The 20,773-nt window shown below is 37.1% G+C and overlaps 1 protein-coding gene across 1 annotated transcript in view; it reads right to left on the minus strand.

Moving 5' to 3' along the window:
- LOC125669153 (uncharacterized) overlaps positions 1–20,773 on the minus strand; it is a 32,838-nt gene that overhangs the window by 2,254 nt on the left and 9,811 nt on the right. Inside the window, exons 4-10 of the mRNA XM_056161458.1 lie at positions 20,212–20,230; positions 18,522–20,062; positions 17,308–17,497; positions 9,347–10,872; positions 7,449–7,602; positions 2,445–2,528; positions 21–1,561 (exon numbers count right to left, since the gene is read on the minus strand). Of these exons, the coding sequence (XP_056017433.1) occupies positions 21–1,561; positions 2,445–2,528; positions 7,449–7,602; positions 9,347–10,872; positions 17,308–17,497; positions 18,522–20,062; positions 20,212–20,230 (5,055 nt within the window). The remainder of the gene's footprint in view (positions 1–20; positions 1,562–2,444; positions 2,529–7,448; positions 7,603–9,346; positions 10,873–17,307; positions 17,498–18,521; positions 20,063–20,211; positions 20,231–20,773) is intronic.

The raw sequence follows: 20,773 nt of genomic DNA on the forward strand, positions 1-20,773 counted from the left end.
TTCTAGAATGAAAGACTTACCCAGTCTTGGCAAAATTTGTCCAATACTTTCGCAATCTTTGTGCAAGACGAAAATCAGCGGCAGTTGGTTTGACTGTCGTGTTAGGATGGAAACCATCAAAGTTTTCCACAAAGAATAAATATAATAAATCAGTTGTATGGGCGGATCCTTGGAACCACTGAGGTGGACCTTTATCATTTCCTAAATACACAGGTAGAGGTTGTGTTATAATGTACTGGTGTGTCGTTGTTATACTGTTAGCGTGCGATAGTAAAGTGGAGGTAGACGGAGCCAGGAAAACCATGTCCGTGTACCAGTGTAAAACATCCATGCTCTGCTCAGCCAGAGAGGTTCCTTTTCCGTACACCTTACACACCTCAGAAGATACATTTTGATTGTCATTGAAGTATTCGGAAGCAATTGCAGGCAATAAAGTATTACAGAAGAATGATCTCGGAATACCTGTTGTCATGTTAAATCCATACTTTTTCTGGACTTCAACATTTGTGCTAAGGTAAAGAGAACCTTCCATGTCACAGTTTCCTACCATAACATCCAGCGATTTGAAGAATTTATTTCCTGGCGATGAAGGATCTCGAAGAATCTCAGCGGGTTCTCTATCCAGAAGCTCCCCGTCAACCACGGGGGTAAAAGCGATGTGTAAACGGGGAGAACTTTCTGGTTGTATTTCGAGAGTAAATGTCCCAGCTTCAATATCGGTATAGGACATGTTCCGCATACATTTTAATGTTTGTTCAGGGTTTTCGTTGTTGAAAGGACAACCTGTTTTATTCCCAGCGAGTTTGGAAGTCAATTCAGGATTCGCAATAGTTAAAAAGGAGTTGGATGTGCCACTTTGCATTATTGCACGTTGAAAGAGGCCCTTGTTTATCGGCATCAAAGATAGAAGTCCGATGCTGAAACCTCCAGCGGATTCTCCGAAGATGGTTATCTGCTCTGGATTTCCGCCATAATCTGCTATGTTGTGTTTCACCCACTCAATAGCCATAATTTGATCCCACAGCCCGTAATTTCCATTTGCAGAAGAACCCTCCAATGTGTAAAACCCAAATATATTCAGACGATAATTAATTGTAACAACTATGACGTCACCCGTTTTAGCTAACGTACTTCCATCGTAAAATGAACCAGCTCCCACGTAGTATCCACCCCCATGGATCCACACCATCACTGGCTTCCTGTCCGTTTTTTGTAACCTGAACGGAATGTATATGTTGAGAAAAAGACAATCCTCACTTGTGTATTCAACTGATGTGGCATACCCTTTTGGCTGAAGACAACCTGGACCAAATTTAGTTCCATCTCGAGTACCGTTCCATTTTCCGTGAGGCAATGGTTTTGAGAACCTTAGTCCGCCAAGGGGCGGTACTGCGTATGGTATTTTGAGAAACTGATATAACTCCGGGTTTGAACCATTGAGAACTTCTAGTCCTGTAATCACTCCCAGAGTCGTGTTATAGGTAACATTTCTTGTGGTTTTCGCACAATGACATGCGGATAAAACAGAGACCAAGATCAGAACTCGAAAGGGAACATCAACCTGAAAGAGAGAATTTAAACAATTTAATAATATAATCCCGTGGGGATCCGGGTTAGAATAGATCTTCAGTATCCCCTTGCTTTTCGTAGAAGGCGACTAGATGGGGCGGTCCTTCGGATAAGACCGCAAAAACCGAGGTCCCGTGTCACAGTAGGTGTGGTACAATAAAGATCCCTCCCTGCTCAAAGGCCATAAGCGCCGAGCATAGACCGATATTTTGCAGCCCTTCACCGGCAGTGGTGACGTTTCCATGAGTGAAATATTCTCGAGAGGGACGTTAAACAATATTCAACAAATCAATCAATGCAGAGGTTATACCAGAGTGTAATTATGATAATTAAACCCATTCCCACTAAGCACGCAAGCCATTCAATTTAGAATGAAAATGGAAAAGTAGGTTAAGGAAAAGAAAACAGCGACAGACTTTATGTAGTGATAGTTAATATAGTTGGATGATAAAATCCTCTTACATTTCATTTAATCATATTCCTAGTTTTTTGTCCTGTTGTTACAATTTAATTAAATTATCGTTTTTCAGTCAACATACATGTACATGTTTTCTTTCCCCTTCCTTATCGTTTAACAATGCCCGTTCTAATTTTAGGCAGGGGTTCCCTGGCCAATCTTTATGTCGTACTACCTATCATACAATGTAGCATCAAATGTCACTCTTAGCGACTGAACCACGTAACAATTGAAAGCCTCTACCTCTGCCATTCAGTGACGACAAACTATTATTTGCCTTACAGGATTAATGATGGAGAGGAAGATTTCAGGTTAAAAACTATATGTACGTACGTACTGGATTCAAATGTGCTGACAAGAATATATCATATATCAAATGGAGAAACAAACAACAAATAATACCATAATGTTCTCTTACGTATCGCTGTTCCATGGGTCTATTGGCTTTTATCAACTGTTTATCGCCGTGTTCATGGTGGGTAAAGGTGGAATGTACGGTGTGCTATTTATAGCTGCATACTTATTCCGTAACTGACCCACAGCATGGTGCATACTAAATCAAAGTATTGCTTAACAGTTTTTAAACCTGATTATTCGCAGTCAGTACATAATTAAAGCATATCTTGGATTACCAGCATACAAAACATCGCAACGAAAGGTATGTCATCTTACAAACAAAGAGATATGGAACGCCATAGTTGCCATAAAGTCAAGTTGTTTATTATATGGCGATACAGTCATTATGCGATGCAAAACAGTGTAATAATTATGGGTTATGTGAGAGTTCAATTTGGGGGAATTGATTTAGTTCGAAGTAAAACACATTGTTTCAAATTTCACAATTTATTAAAATCCAAACATTGTATAAATTTCCAATATACAGACCGAAAAATGAAAGCTTCTTAAATTTTAGAACTTTTTTTGTAAATTCACACATGTTTCAACTTTGACAGATCCGCCTACATGAAAATTAAATTAACCATTGAAATAAACTAAACAAAGTTCCAAATTCAGGGGAAATTTCTATGACATTAATTTACAACGGTAAAACGAGCGAGAGACCAAGGTACATGTAATCAAATCAAAGGATCTGACCATCAATCTGTTAGCTGGCAGAATCCAATATTTCCACTGCGACCGTGAAACAGGATTGATTGATTGAATATTGTTTAACGTCCCTCTCGAGAATATTTCCCTCACATGGAGACGTCACCACTGCCGGTGAAGGGCTGCAAAATTTAGGCCTATGCTCGGCGCTTAATGGCCATTGAGCAGGGAGGGATCTTTATCTTGCCACACCTGCTGTTACATGGGATCCGATTTTGGCGGTCCGAAGGACCGCCCCATTTAGTCGCCTCTTACGACAAGCAAGGGGGTACTGAGGATCTATTCTAACCCGGATCCACACGGGAAACAGGAAAGAAGTGTCGAAGTTGATAATTGCTATCACGTGTGAAAATGCTTTCCGATATGATCAAACATCAAATAAACTAATTAAATTTCAATCATAAATTTGAAAATACTTATACCAAATCTAAAAGGAATAAAATAACAATGATTTTTAGAATCCTTACATATACATAAATACAACAACAGTAATTACGCGATGCGGTGCAGTAATTATCCGATGCGGTGCAGTAATTATCCGATGTGGTGCAGTAATTATCCGATGTGGTGCAGTAATTATGTAATTACGCGATGTGGTGTAGTCATTACGCGACTTGGTATAGTTATTACGCGATATGGTGCAGTAATTATCCGATGTGGTGCAGTAATTATGTAATTACGCGATGTGGTGTAGTCATTACGCGATGTGAAGCAGTAATTATATGCGATGTAATGCAGTAAATATGCGATATAATGCAGTAATTATTCGACGTTTTGCAGTCGTTACGCGATGTGGTGTACATAGTCTTACGTGGTGTGGTAGAATGATATGATAAATTCATTATACGAGGTCGTGGGATCACTATATGATGTAGTTACAACATTATATGCAGATCTTTCATCTCTATGATTACCATCATAATTTGGTCTATTTTCTCGCTATTCTATCTCCGTGTCTGTCCCTACCGACTTAGTAGAATCTTAAAGACATACTAGATATAAAATGTTGGAAAAGTTACGTATGTCAATTATTAACAAAACTTACTAGAGCAGCGTAAATTATATATACACATTGATGTATTAGAATTACGCTTCGTGCAACGTTTTGTAAGTCTGAAGTTTCTTTCGGTTATATAGAAACGCGATTTTCTATTTCTGTTCTCACAAAGTCGAACAAAAGTCACGCTTTGTTTAATTCGAGATATCCAGGGGTCCGTGTTTGCCCAACTATCTATTTTGTATTGCTTGTAGGAGTTATGAGATTGATCACTGTTCGTTATCTTCACCTTGCATCTTACACAAGTACTCCGCGATGGTCAGCTAGCTCCCTTGGATTTTGAAATGATATCAATTTCTCCCCTTTACTTAGAAAATGACATTAAGTACACACTGTAAAAAGTAGATTAACTGTGCATTACTGGGCGTTTTCGGGAAACAAAAGTGACTGATGGTGACATTTATTGCTTAACAGACTTAGACCTACAAGTATTTCGCCAAGGAATGTCAACGATAGAGAATCGTATATTCCGAAGAGACACTACTTCCAAGAGAGAAAAAGTCATTTTCATTTATATTCTTAAATCTTCCAGAACCAAAGAAGAATCGTCCAATTTTTAAAGATTTAATTGATTATTTGTTTCGTCTCATCGAGAATTTTTCACTTTTATTGAGATGTCACCAGCTGTAGGCAAAGTACCACGAATTTGACATATGCTTAGCGCTCAGGGCCGTAGCAGTGAGGATTCTTTAATGTGCCAACGCCTGCCGCGACACTGTGCCTCTATTATAAGGTCAAATCCGTAAGACCCGTGATTCTCACCTCTAAACGCCGAGAGTTTGGCTACGGAGCAATCACTGTTTTTAATTATATAGCTAATAAATAGTCTATTATAAAATCTGCGTAAAATCTAGAGAATGTTAGCGTTCAATATCCTGAGTATTTGTTGAACTCTAACTTTGCATTGCGCAAATTGTGTGCGCACGAAGCATTTCGAGTATGAGCGTTCAATATTGACCTTACCGTAACGACGTAAACAAGTTAAAATGACGGATTTAATATTGAACAGTTAAGAAATGCATGCTGATATTGCACGCTTTCACCTTAGATGCCAATATTGATGAATTTTCGTCTATTTTGGAGTATCTTGAGTGAAAAAGGGTATAATTTAACAACTAAATACTTTAGCTTTATAATAAAAGGGTTATAGAACTTATATTGGCGACTATTGGCAAGCTCGTGCATTTTTACAGCCAGCTCATGCCAATATTCACCAATAAAAGTTCAATAACCCTATAATATTAACGTCGTAGGTTTGACGCGGCACGAGCTCACGACCTCCCGGTTATGAAGAGAACACTCCTCTACTGAGCTAGGCACCGGTAATTTTCAATGGTAGATTGGAGAAGTGAATATGGATCAAACCTTGATATTGATCACTATCTCTTGATAATCATAAAAAGGCTGCATATGATGGTGTTACCACGTCATATAATGATTACAAGACCTCATTTGATTGATTGATTGTATATTGTTTAACGTCCCTCTCGAGAATTTTTCACTCATATGGAAACATCACCAAGATCGGTGAAGGGCTTCAAATTTAGGTCTATGTTCGGCGCTTACGGCCATTGAGCAGTGAGGGTTCTTTAGCGTGTCATACCTACTGTGACACGGGGCATCCGTTTTTAAGGTCATCTCCGAGGACCCGTGACATTCACACCCGATGCCGAGTATTTGGTCTGTCGCAGCCGGGATTTGAACCCCGACCTTCCGCATGCGGGGCGAACGCTCTTCCTCTAGACCACCGCGGCGGTCCTCATTTAATTATTTTACTACATCATACAATTAAAAGAAATTGAGATAGAAATGTAGGTAGACAATGTTAAACCTTTGTTGTCGCCATGAATAACCTTCAGACTAACTATTGACAGCGGTACCCCATTCCTATATAATCTATATACATATGTAAACCATATCATCAAACACCCAGGAAATGTATCTCAATCTTTTAATTGTCGAATATGAAAATATCAACATAAAACTATAAATATGACAAGAAACTTTCAAAAAGTGTAAAAATGATTACAAAGAATACACACTGTACCTCATACTGTAACTTCATTAGAATATTGTAGCGGACAGTATAAAAGGGAACTCGACAGAGAGCTAGCTTTTCTAGTGATGTGATAGAGTGCCTCTCTTGATCACGTAAGTTAAGCAACTGCGAGCGTGATCAGCACTTGGCTGGGTGAGCGCTACACGTTACAATATGTTGCAATCACGGGACTCACAACAGACATTCGCGGTAGCCCAGTGGTTAAAACATTCGTTTCGTAACCGAGAGGTCGTGAGTTTGAACCTTACTCATGCCGCGATCACATCAAACCCTAACACGTACATATACAGGCAATGATTGATTGTTTGCCAAACGTTCGGCATTTAGAAGTGAGAAATATGGCCCTTTTGATTACGACCTTTCAGACGGTGTTCCCGTGTCGCAGCAGGCGTTGTCATCGCGTTGAAGAAACTGAAGATTTCTACTACGTCGTATGTAAAGAAATACCAGAGTATTTGCTATCTTATAATTGTCTTCGATGATATGAACAAGAAATTGACACTATTTATAGATTATTGACTGAATATATTAGCTTATTGTTTATTGACCAATGGAGCTCTGTGGCTCATAGGTACACTGTGAACAATTCAGGCAAATGGCAGAGGGTTCAGAATTATTTCAATATGTAAATATATATTATCAGAGAAGTAAGTTTAGAAACTTGCTCAACAGAACACGTCCGCCATTTACCACGCTCGTTTCTCTTTTTCTGGAAATATACTCGCCCGAGGGCGTTAAGCTTTTAAGCTGAGCGAGCTTGCGAGGTCCACATCCGCTTAATAATCGAGGACGGATGTATTAACATCTGTTTAGTCAATAAACCCTTTTATCACGTATTTTTCAATATCTTTGTACTTCTAATTCTTGAATCAAACATTCATTTATGTTTTGGTAGCAAACGAAGTGTTGATGTCCCTTGTTATTTGTGCACACGTGACGTCATTTAGGTAAGCAGGTTCAATGACCATAATCTAAGAATAGACTGGAGTCAAATTCTAAAATAGGTGTATTCCATCAAATATTGATATTTGCAAGTCAATAAAATACATGTTGAGATTAGATTTTAAATATGATTCAAAATCTCAAAAAAGTATTTGTATGATTTTAACAAGTCAGAGATATATTCATGTACAATAACCCAAAATATATCAATGTTTTGTCAACATTTAAATTTACTGTAAATTGTAAACTGCAGTTTAATCAATCGTCTTAGGTATCTTGTTAAGCCAAAAATCCATCCTTTCTTTCTCGTAGTTTTTGAATGCTGTTAAATTGTCGTAGTTGAGTTGAAGGAAGTATTGATTCTTTGGATCGAACTGTGGCCATGTTGGAAGTTTAGGTCCATTAGGATTTCTAAAAGAGTGTACAATAAGTTAAAAACAAAAATACATTTTAGAAAAATATCTGATATAGAAAATAAAATGATATATTCAGGAGAAAGTGAAGATAGCAATTTCACAAATCCTAAGGAGAATGTAAAATTTAAAGCAGGACAAAAACGGATCCCGGGAAACTCCAGAGGTGGGAGGAGTAAGTATTTTCTATTGACCGGTTACATCCACCATGAGCCCTATATCTTTATCAGGTAACTTAAAATTTAATTGATTGCCAAAACTTAGCATACCACAAAATACTTATCTTTGTAGAGAAATTTCCGGGCGCCACCAGATAACCGAAAGATTGTTGAGTGTGGCGGAAAGCATCAATCAATCAACCTTACGCATGGTAGATTAGTTTCTACATTTCGTGGAAGATTTGAATTCGTAGACAAGTCCACACAACAAAACACAGATATTAGATTCCCATTACTAGAAGTATTTAAAACCGATTGATATAAATTTTACGTTTTACATTTGATAAGTTATTTACGCGACGGAATAGTGAAAAAAGCTAAAATTTCATATGATTGATTGAACATTGTTTAACGTCCCTCTCTAGAACATTAACACATATGGAGACGTCACCATGTTCTTATGTATTTAATCTGTATCTAGCATTGTGACAAGCTGACCAAATGTTGAAAGTTGCATTGTTGATGCAAATTAAAACCTTCAAAGGAATTTTAGTCAACAATTTAAATCTTATATATCCATACCTGAACAAATATTAAAATTTTTAAATTCTCAGAACTGTAAAACCTTGTTAAAGAAAAGGTATTATTACGGTGACTCAATACTCGCATCACTATCTGATAAAAGTATAGAAAGTCTATTTCTATTTATCAGAGTTAAAACCAATGAATTATCAAATAAAATGGTATATAGGTCATCTCGCTTTTTAAGATGCGAGACATACATGTAAATAGAATAATATCAGCATCAGAAAATTGAAATTTTTCTAAAACAGCATATCAAAATTTCACAAAAACTGATATAAGAGCATTCTAAAGATTTTCATGAACTTGTTTCTTTGCAAAAATATAAGAAATGTCTGTGAAAAATAAAGGAAATCTATTGCATAATGAACTTGATATAGAAATCAATGAAAACAGAGTTATTGCCCTTGGATTTATTTTTTAAACATCTCATTGATGATTCATATCTACATGTAACTTAGACTTTAGAATTTTTTTTTTATATTTGACAGGACTTTTCATATCATATATAAATCTAGATAAATTATTAACTCTGCAGGAGGATAGAAGTTTTTATAATTCAAGACGTAAATTATTCTATTGATTTTTTATCTGACCAATTTAAAAACTATATACGAACATGCAATGTTGAGCTAACCGGAAAAAATAACATTATTAGAATAGCCTAATTTGATAAACACATTATTCCATTTAGCAGTAGCCAAATTTGAGCAAAGATCTCTGTATGAGTAATTCACGTGGTTTGGTGATATAAATAGTAAGTGCCTGCAGTTTGGGTAATTTTACTGTTCGCTAAGACATGGATAAGTGGTTTACGTTTACTGCTAAATTTAAAAAGTGTGGTTTGTAATGTAAAGATGAACAAAACTGTTCTAGTGAGCAGCGTTGCTACATGTAGCTTGTGTTAAAATAAACATAAAACCCAGAACACTGTCAACTCGACACATTCATCACAAATGAATATTACCGAAAAGATGAAATAGATATACTTGAAATTCTTACCCTGTTTTGGCAAAATTTGTCCACAAATCTTTCATGATAAAAGACAATTCAAACTCCTCCGCTGTAACAGGACGGTGTATATAATGAAGGTCTTCAATACCGAAAAGGAATGGCAACTCCGAGGCATGACCGGAACCCCTGTACCATGCAGGTCTCGGAGCACCGTAAGGTAGCGGTGTCTTATTGGAAAACACGTACTGATACGTGTTTCTGTATGCTTTACCCCGAGAACGAGCTAATAATGATGAAAATGTTGGGGAAATAAAGAATAAATCGGTGTACATCTGCAGAACCTGTCGACTCTGTTCATCCGGGTTATTATCTACTTTATATTCTTGACAAATAGCACTGGACACTTTTGAGTTATGATCAAAGTAAGACTGTACAATTGCAGGAATAAACTTATCACAGAAGAATTCCTGAGGGATACCAGTCGTTATATTGAATCCATATTTTTCTTGTTCTTGTGGAGTCATTCCCAAGTATAATGAACCTTCCATATTGCAGTTGCCAATGATCATGTCCAAGGACTTGAAAAAGGCTAATTCATCTGAATAATCTTCGGAAAGAAGTTTGGAGGGAAAGTCATTAAACAATTCTCCATCAATCACCGGTGCAAACGGTATTCCAACCGTTAGTGATAGATACACGCCAGATGTATACAAAGCTTTCAATATTTCTTCTAGTGATTTTGATCTCATGCAGTATAGAGTTTTTGGGGAATCTTCGTAACTACAACCCAGAGTTTCTCCTACGCGAATTGACACGTTTTTGGCTTGCACAGTTAGAGATAGAAAGGAGTCTGACACCCCACTTTCAGCAATTACTCTGTGGAATAGTCCTTTATTGCTAGGGATTAACGACAGAAGCGACACACTGAATCCCCCGGCAGATTCCCCAAAAATTGTCACAGAGGAAGGATCACCCCCATAGTCTTCAATGTTATCCTGCACCCACTTTAAGGCTAAGAGTTGGTCCCAGAGTCCATAGTTACCTCTGGCGATTGTGTCATTGTAGGACAGAAAGCCAAATATCCCAAGACGATAGTTGATGGTGACGACGACCACGTCACCATGAGCAGCCAACATTGTACCATTATACAGGGTGCCGGACCCAGAAATATACGCACCACCGTGAATCCACACCATGACACTTCTTTTGGCACCAATTGACACATTATTTGGAACATATATATTCAACTGAAGACAGTCTTCGGAGAATCCGTGATATGTCGTTTCATGGAAAGGGTCAGGTGGTTGAATACAGGCTTTTCCTAATTTTGTGGCATCAAGTATCCCATCCCATTTTCCAAACGGTTCTGGCTTGGCAAATCTGAGGTTTCCAGTTGGTGCTTTTGCATAAGGTACGTTAAGAAAGTTGAAGACGGTCGTTGTACCTGTGTTGTTGACCACTTTACGGATACCCCTCACGTTTCCTAATCTGGTATTGAGAACATATGGTTGTTCTTCCATTGCAAGTCCTCTTAGACATAGATATGCCACAATGGACAAGGTTAATTGAAACACCTGCTAGAATAGATTAGGAGAATTTGTTCAATAAAACAAGAATTACCAGAAGGGAATGGAAGAATTGTTTAAAATATGTTAAAGAGGGCTAAATCTACGAATCTAGACGCTACATGTATCTAGTACCGAACATCAACAGCCTTTAGAAACTTTGAGCACAGGATGGGACAAACTTTATATCTGTACTAGATTTATATGTCAGCACATAAACAATCAAGTGATATAACCATTTTATTTGTCTATAGCTGTTTACTACCATTTCTGAGGGAAAAATATTGACAAAAATTGGTATTTCAATTAAGATCCCTTTTACGAAGTAAAACGTAGAGTTTTAAGGCTGTTATGACGTATAATTCTTTCTTCATTGAAAGTACGCTGGATAAATCAGACGAAAATATTCTAGTCTTGAAGAAAGGCATGAATGAAGAGTTTGATAACTAAGTACTTACTTGCATGATTTTGGCTTCAAGTTAACATTCACAACTGTAAGTTTGACATTTATGAGATTATATTGTGTACACAGTTATCAACTAATGTCCATTGATAACGTACTTTACATCAACATCATATTCAATATCAAGGTCGAAAGAAACTTCGGGGTGGATATATGTGTTCCAGTCTGTTACTGAGCAGACTTAGTTTTGAATAAAATTATGATGATTTGTACAATGATAATGAGATATTGATAGGAATTTAGAAAGACAAAAGAAAGGGCATACCACAACGATACATCTCTTAATAGGGTCAGTAAAATACCTTATTAAATCATTATGCATTATTGCAGTATAAAACAATTCCTTTATATTGCACACACAATTGGAAGGTTTTTACTCTTGTCATAATTTCTTCATTACATGTTTTCAGAGGGTGGGATGTTGCATGATATACATTTAAAAACTTCTGTGAATTTCTGCTTGACAGATGTTATGCTTTATATAATTATTTCAAAAAATAAAAATTGCAATCTATAGTTTTAGACATTCTGTAGTATGGTGTATTTTTAAATGTTTTTGTAATGTTAAATTGTTTATACAAGACTAATGTGCATATTTTTAAATAATAGCATGGAAAGATGAATATAACGAACAGTGATCAATCTCATAACTCCTATAAGCAATACAAAATAGAGAGTTGGACAAACACAGGCCTCTGGACACACCAGATGTGGAATCAGGTGTCCAGGAGGAGTAAGCATCCCCTGTCGACCGGTCACTCCCGCCTTGAGCCCTATATCTTGATCAGGTAAACGGAGTAATCCGTAGTGAAAATTATTGTGCAAAGAACAATTTGTATAAAACACATCAGACAGCATTTGACTCAATGACAGGTTATATTGGCAAACTAGATCGTTATATAGACCATGTTTGTCAGTGGCTTGCCTCGAGTTTAGAATATGGTCATACGTATAACAAACTCTTGCGTATCGAATCAGTTGAGAGATATAAACACCTTATGCAGGTGATAACGGAATATTGCTACATAAATATGGGAAGTTGACGATGGAGAAATTGAAGTCATCAAGTTTGTCATAAAGTTAAATTGTTAGTTTGCCGTTAACATATATGCTCAATAAGATTGATTGATTGTTTTTTGCTTAACGTCTCTCTTGAGAATTTTTCACTCATATGGAGACGTCACCATGAACGATGAAGGGCTTCATTTTTAGGCCTGTGCTCGGCGCTTACGGCCATTGAGCAGTGAGTGTTCTTTAGCGTGCCACACCTACTATAACACAGGACATCAGTTTTTAAGGTCATATCCGAGGACCCGTGACATTCACACGTGATGCCGAGCGTTTGGCGATGGAACTGTCACTACCGTCGCGAACGAGATTCGAACCCCGGCCTTCCGCATGCGGATGCTCAATAAGATATCTAAGTACGACACAGGTGTGGAAGACTCTGGTGTGTTTTATTTCGAGATCACTGGGACATTCTGTATCGACTCAACATATGAATGAAAATGATAATTGTTAATAGATAAAACATCATCGATATATCTAAATGTCGAGTTGAATGCCACAACAATAGCTTTTTCCTCATAAAAAGAAAGCAAAGGTTTAGAAGTATTGTCAGTATGAAAACATGTACACAAGTTACATTGTGTTGCTTTAAACCTCAAGACTGAAGATAAAATGGAGGTTATAGACTAAAAAATTATAGCTAAGCAACATAAGTTACATTCAAATTTCGGGTTAATTGAAATGGACTTTTTAAGAAAAAGATGTTGTGGTTGAATAAAAATATTTTTAACAAATTCATATACAAAATTTTGATTAGTTCCAAGTTTCTACAATTTGTATCATAAATTACAAATTGGAAGATATACAGAGGGTGTAAATATTACAATATATGAATTGAACAATAAATCTACAAATTTAATGTTTTTTTAAAATCAAAACATCTTTCCCAAAAGTATTATTTTATCCAACGAACCTTTTGAAAGAAGCAGGTACAGTTTCTAGTATTTTCTACAGTCAACTGGCCCAGAAAATGGATGGATGATTTCAAGAGGAGTCCCAACATCTGGCGTTCAAATATGGAATGTATAAACAAACCCACACTACGTTTAATGTGATCCAAAATTGCTTTGTGTTGTACGAGAGGAGCGTGAAATTGGCTACAAATGCAAAACTGCCAAAATCAATGAAAAAATTCATAAACTCAGGGGGGGGGGGTCCTTTTAGAAAACGTACAGCCCATACGTCGATCAAATTCATACTCAAATATTTTTTCATCTTCCATTAACACACAATATACACTATATATTGATTTCGTTTTTGCTCGACAGATGGGCACACCTTTTCTTAAGCAATAATCTGAATGAACTTTAACAGTAATCAAGCTCTCTTTGAAAAAAGATGAGAAAAAAATCTATCTATGACGTAATAAGGCTATCAAATAAGCACTAACTCTGGTTTAAGTTGATAGAGTATACTTGGCATATATTTATCTTACTTAAAACACATCAAGCTTTATTATAGTCAGCATTTCGCAAATTCTATAGTCGCTATAACGATATAGTTTGCCAACACAACCTATCATTGGGTCAAATGCTGTCTGACGTGTTTCATACCGATTGTTAGGCCGTTCTTGGCACACTGATTTTGACTACGGATGGTTCCGTTTGCCTGATCAGGATATAGGGTTCACAGCGGGTGTGACCGGTCGACAGGGGATGCTTACTCCTCCTAGGCACCTTATCCCACCTCTGGTATATCCAGGGGTCCGTGTTTGTCCAACTATCTATTTTGTATTGCTCATAGGAGTTATGAGATTGATCACTGTTCATTATCTTCACTTTTCATATTCTTTACTGACCATCTTTACAGGACCATCTGTAATGAGGACAGAACCCACTTTGAAAACTAAAATTTCATTTGCCCCCTTTTAACTCAAATAGAAAATAACAATTTCCTGTGACGTGATAAAAGCTTACTCACCAAAGACTTCTGGGTATGATAGATCATCTTATACAGAAGTATAGGCATCGTCGGAAACCCATGGTCGGTCGTTCTATTCGTTTACCTACAGTGGCGCACAAGGCCGATATTTTCGCATAACTTATTAAAATGCGTGATCTTACGTGACCTATCGAGGACCGATGGGAATCACCGTAAATATTCCCGGTACTCAAAGTGTCAGCTGTAATGGCGGCGCCCATGAAAGTGTGTGTTTTGTTGTGCCACTATCAAAGATATAAAGATGAAAACTCCAGATTTGGCACCCAAAATGGCTATCTATTTTAACTAATACTTTTCTTTCACATGTGCCCCCTCCCCTTCGGAAATACTGGACCCGCCTCTGGTATGTTTATTATCATCACTGCTTCATGGCACGTGTTAAAAAACACATTGCTCCCGTATGATGGAACTACGAACTCGTGCTGAACATGTAGACCTGTCCATAGACTCGGACGGTACGCAGTACGATAGTAAACGCTTGGTAACACAGGCTTTATATTGGCTTCGAAAACAAGTTTTTCATGCTACCGAGGACTGGAAATAAGGGGCTTTTTCATTGGTTGAATATCGCAATAAGGAATGGTAAGCGACCAATCGCATATAGAAGCCGATTCACACCTTCCAGCGAAAATACTGGCCATATGACCCACGGTAGGTAAACGAATAGAGCGACCGTGGGTTTCCGACGATGAAGTTAGCACAGAGGTAACAATGATTTCTAAAGAATAAAAAAAATGTGCGTACTTAGGTTATAGTTGAGGCACTTGGACCTTTCATGTCTCCGATATGATGAACTTTTGTGAAAGTTAAAGATAACGAACAGTGATGAATCTAATAACACCTACTTGATTTTCGAGATCGATTAGAATTTAATACTATACGGCGGGTGTGACCGGTCAACAGGGGATGCTTACTCCTTCAAAGCACCTGATCCCACCTCTGGTGTGTCCAGGGGTCCGTGTTTGCCCAACTATCTATTTTGTATTGCTTATAGGAGTTATGAGATTGATCACTGTTCGTTATCTTCACCTTGCATAATAACATTACAAAAATTCGTATATAGGCCTGCTTAGCTCACCAAACTAGTAATGCAAGGGTTTCGGGTTCGATTTCTCATTGATCTTAAGATTTTCTCCCCTTCTTTGCTACAATAATTCATTAATGTCCATATATACAATCTTATATAACACATAAGAGTTGACTTTATAATTTTACTTACAACAGTCAGGAATTATTAACATATACTAAAACAGACCTATAAGCCTGCTAAGATTGAACAATAACAACTCTGGGAAAACCGACCCCAGGAAGAATTGTCAAAATCCGGGACTTGCCTTTTCTTCTGCAGTACACCACATTTCTACCCCAGTGCTCTATGACAAACAAAAACTAATTTTAAACCACGCAAAAGACATGTATGCTTGCTTACTACTCCGCATGCTTTGTAGTTTCCAAACCCATACCGGTAAGTTTCTCTGTATATGTTATCTAATCTAAATTATCTATTGTTATTTAATCAAATATTATTTAATCAAATATTTTTTAATGTTTGATATCATTTAATTTCATTTGTAGATCACCGACGCTATGGTATATAGATTGTAACGTTCGCTCCGCATGCGGAAGGCCGGGGTTCGAATTCCGAGCGCGACAGACCATGTAGTAAAAGTTCCATCGCCAAACGCTCGGCATCAGGTGTGAATGTCACGGGTCCTAGGAGATGACCCTAAAAACGGATGTCCCGTCGTGTCACAGTAGGTGTGGCATGCTAAAGAACCCTCACTGCCGTATGTTCCGAGCCTAGGCCAACATTTTAAGCCCTTCACCGGTCTTGGTGACGTCTTCATATGAGTGAAAAATTCTCGAGAAACGTTAAACAAGATACAATCAATCATGTGTAAATGAAGTAAAAGTAGACGTTTTGTGAGAACATGGCGAGAGAGAGAGAGAGAGAGAGAGAGAGAGAGAGAGAGAGAGAGAGAGAGAGAGAGAGTTCAGTAAGAAAATTTGCTGTATTTCTACTCGTGTAAGAAAAACAGGATCAGGATTTCCCCAAATGTAATTAGCTGTGTAAAACTTACAAGAGAGGACCTGGAGTTTGATATAAATTCATTCAGACAGACTGCTATAAATATTTATAATGTAAAACAAATGCTCATACGAGACCATACAACCATTTTTATTAACATGAATTTGATTGTTTACAAAAGGAAATTTAATTATCAGTCAAATGAAATTCACATCCACTATAGACAAAATTTAATCATCATGATCCTCTTAACGTTATTCCGACAGGAAGGAAGTATTCAGCTGACCATTCGGTAGGACGATGGTCAATGAACAGGAGATAGGTAAACTATTGTCGCAAGCGGTAACACCAACAATTAATTTTACAAATTTCACCTCCCCCCTTACTACCTCTTTGAAAATCCCCGAAACAACCCAGTGCATTTAATGTCCATGACAATGCTTGTGTGCAAAATCTGTGTACACGAATATGCTGGATATCACCCGCTGCGCAGGTAACCGATTTTAAAACGAAAACGCTAATATGAATATACAATATTTAACAATGTTTACATTAATATTTCATAAAACATTTTTTTTTTTACAAAATCTTTAGAAAATACACCATACAGCAGAATGTCTAAAATACAGGCTGCAATAATCTGCCCCACATAAATTCATAGAATGTTTTAAATGTATAGCATGCACGTTTCACCTCCTGAAGACATGTAATGAAGAAATGATGACAAGAGGAGTAAGACCCTTTCCCCATTTGTTTTCTTTACAATGGCATTAAAATGTTAAAGAAAACAACACAACCTAAATCCTACTCCTGAATAAAAATCTCACAAAAACACACAAAGGAAATTATATTGCTTAGTCTGTATTGCAATTCACAATGCAAAATATATACATGTATGTAGTTTCAGAATTATACAAAAGCAAACACTAGCAAGAATTTAAACTAGATTATTTATAGAAATTTTTCTCCTTCCAGTTTTATCAATAATACTAGGGACAGTTTTAAGCCAAAAGTCCACCCGGTCCTTGTCGTAGCTTTTGGATGCAGTTAAATTGTCGTAGTTGAGTTGTAGAAAATATTGGTTTTGTGGATCGAACTGTGGCCATGTTGGAAGTTTAGGTCCATTTGGATTTCTATAAGGACATATATAAGAGAAAGAAAATATGTTTCAAACACAAAACGATAAGATTTTTTTAAAAAGTAGTCCTGATATTTTCATAATTAATTCATTGCAAATTGAAAACTAACAAAGCTAACCTTTGTTCATCATCCAATCTAAACACAATCAAATTAACACACTGTTGTAGTCAATGTGTTTGGTTGTGAGTGTAGGAGTTTCCCTAACGGTCCTCAGTGAGCGTATTCTTTTTCGAAAATCATGGAAAGATCCATTGACAGCAAAATATCGTTTTCCTGATTTTCGAATAAGCGTAGGCTCATTGGGGACTGCCAGAGAAACTCAAACACTCACAACTAGACATATTTCAATTAGTTAACCGCCGTAAAATGGCTGAAATATTGCTGAAACGGCGTAAAACCAAAATCGGTCAATCTATCAATCACACTATCAAGTCAGCAATATTATATTGTAAATAGAATGTAAGCAGGAACCCATTTCTATATGTATGTAAAACTTATACGGTACCAATTTTGATGCACCAGATGCGCATTTCGACAAATAATGTCTCTTCAGTGATGCTCAACCGAAATGTTTGAAATCCGAAATAACAATGAAGTTTAAGAGCTATTATAGGGAAAAACAGTGTGCCAAAAAAGTGGAGTCAAATTCGTCTAAGGATAAGAGCTATGCGTGAGGGAGATAATCCTTAATTTTGAAATGAATTTCTAAATTTTATAACAGCAATTAAATATACATCCGTATTTTCAAGCTAGTAACAAAGTACTTAGCTACTGGGCTGTAGAGATCCTCGAGGACTAACAGTCCACCAGCAGAGGTCTCGACCCATTTCTATATGTATATAATATAATATTTTGGATCACGATATTCAGACTACTTCGCTAATCGACAGTACAACTATGCCATAGGACTATATATGTTTGATTGAATGCAAAAGGGTGATTCTAAAAGAAAGAGATCAAATTTACATGGATGATACTGCAATAAAAAGATAAAACAAAATTTAAAAAAACACTTACCCTGTTTTGGCAAAATTTGTCCACAAATCCTTCATGATAAAAGACAATTCAAACTCCTCCGCTGTAACAGGACGGTGTATATAATGGAGGTCTTCTATACCGAAAAGGAATGGCAACTCCGAGGCATGACCGGAACCCCTGTACCATGCAGGTCTCGGAGCACCGTAAGGTAGCGGTGTCTTATTGGAAAACACGTACTGATACGTGTTTCTGTATGCTTTACCCCGAGAACGAGCTAATAATGATGAAAATGTTGGGGAAATAAAGAATAAATCGGTGTACATCTGCAGAACCTGTCGACTCTGTTCATCCGGGTTATTATCTACTTTATATTCTTGGCAAATAGCACTGGATACTTTTGAGTTATGATCAAAGTAAGACTGTACAATTGCAGGAATAAACTTATCACAGAAGAATTCCTGAGGGATACCAGTCGTTATATTGAATCCATATTTTTCTTGTTCTTGTGGAGTCATTCCCAAGTATAATGAACCTTCCATATTACAGTTGCCAATGATCATGTCCAAGGACTTGAAAAAGGCTAATTCATTTGAATAATCTTCGGAAAGAAGTTTGGAGGGAAAGTCATTAAACAATTCTCCATCAATCACTGGTGCAAATGGTATCCCAACAGTTAAAGATGATAGAAAATAAAGTTCCAAAGTATCTAAGGTTTTGAATATCTCTTCTGGTGATTTGGACCTCAAACAATAAAGAACAGTTTTGAAATTCCTTGTTATTGGGTCGTAAACACAACCAAGAGCATCACCAAGTCCAAGAGAAACGAGTTTTGCATGATACGATAGGGAGAGAAACGTGTCGGACACCCCACTCTCGGCAATTACTCTGTGGAATAGTCCTTTATTGCTAGGGATTAACGACAGAAGCGAAACACTGAATCCCCCTGCAGATTCCCCGAAAATTGTCACAGAGGAAGGATCACCCCCATAGTCTTCAATGTTATCCTGCACCCACTTTAATGCTAAGAGTTGGTCCCAGAGTCCATAGTTACCTCTGGCGATTGTGTCATTAAAGGACAGAAAGCCAAATATCCCAAGACGATAGTTGATGGTGACGACGACCACGTCACCATGAGCAGCCAACATTGTACCATTATACAGCGTGCCGGACCCAAAGATATACGCACCACCGTGAATCCACACCATAACACTTTTTTTGGTAACCGCTGACATATTGTTTGGAACATATATATTCAACTGAAGACAGTCTTCGGAGAATCCGTTATATATCGTTTCATTGAATGGATCAGGAGGTTGAATGCAAGCTTTTCCTAATTTTGTGGCATCAAGCATCCCTTCCCATTTTCCAAACGGTTCTGGCTTGGCAAATCTGAGATTTCCAACGGGTGCCTTTGCGTAAGGTATGTTAAGGAAGTTGAAGACGGTGGTACCGTTGTTGACCACTTTCTGGATACCCTTTATTTCACCCAATCTTGAATTTTGATAATATGGTTGTTCGTCCAATGTAAGTCCACTTACAAACAATGTAGTCACGATAAACAAAGAGCTATGATGTCCTCGCTGCAATATAAAAGGGAAGGTCGAGGATCAAAATAAAAAAAAAAGAGAGAAGTACAACTGTTGGTAGGATAAAACACCTGTGATATCTTACTTATTTTTACTTAGGATGTACTAAATTCAATCAGTAAATATTAAAAACACCCACTTACATGCATGATTTCGGCTTCACTAACATAGCATTTGTAGAAATGTGATATTCATGAGATGATACTGTTGACAGGATTATCAACGATTTTCTCTCGATAACATAACGCTGGGTTCATGAATTAGATTGAAGGGAAATCCGGGAGTGTAAATATTTACATTGGCATCTTTATCCCATTGTTTGATATACGTCTACCTATATATTGTATATCGAGGGTGACTTCACGATCACTATCATCTTACATGTGTGTATGAGAGTCAATGAAACATAGGTAAAAATGCCTATGGTGTTGAAAAATGATTCTATGCATGATCTTTAATTTACATTGCATGTTAGTGATCTTGAGATAAGTATGTATCTATTTGACAACAAAATGATGTCCTTAGCTAAGCAAACAGAAGCGCGATCGCATTTTATATTTCCATTGTTTTAAAGGGACAACCTACATTTTGACGTTTCGATAATTTTTATCATAATCATACAAGAAGGTCTACTCAAAATATCTGCTAAATGTCATTCAATCTGGACGACTAGATAATTTTATCATTTAACAATTTTGACAGACC

The sequence above is a fragment of the Ostrea edulis genome, chromosome 4 (assembly GCF_947568905.1).
Source record: "Ostrea edulis chromosome 4, xbOstEdul1.1, whole genome shotgun sequence".
Taxonomy (NCBI): Eukaryota; Metazoa; Mollusca; class Bivalvia; order Ostreida; family Ostreidae; genus Ostrea; species Ostrea edulis.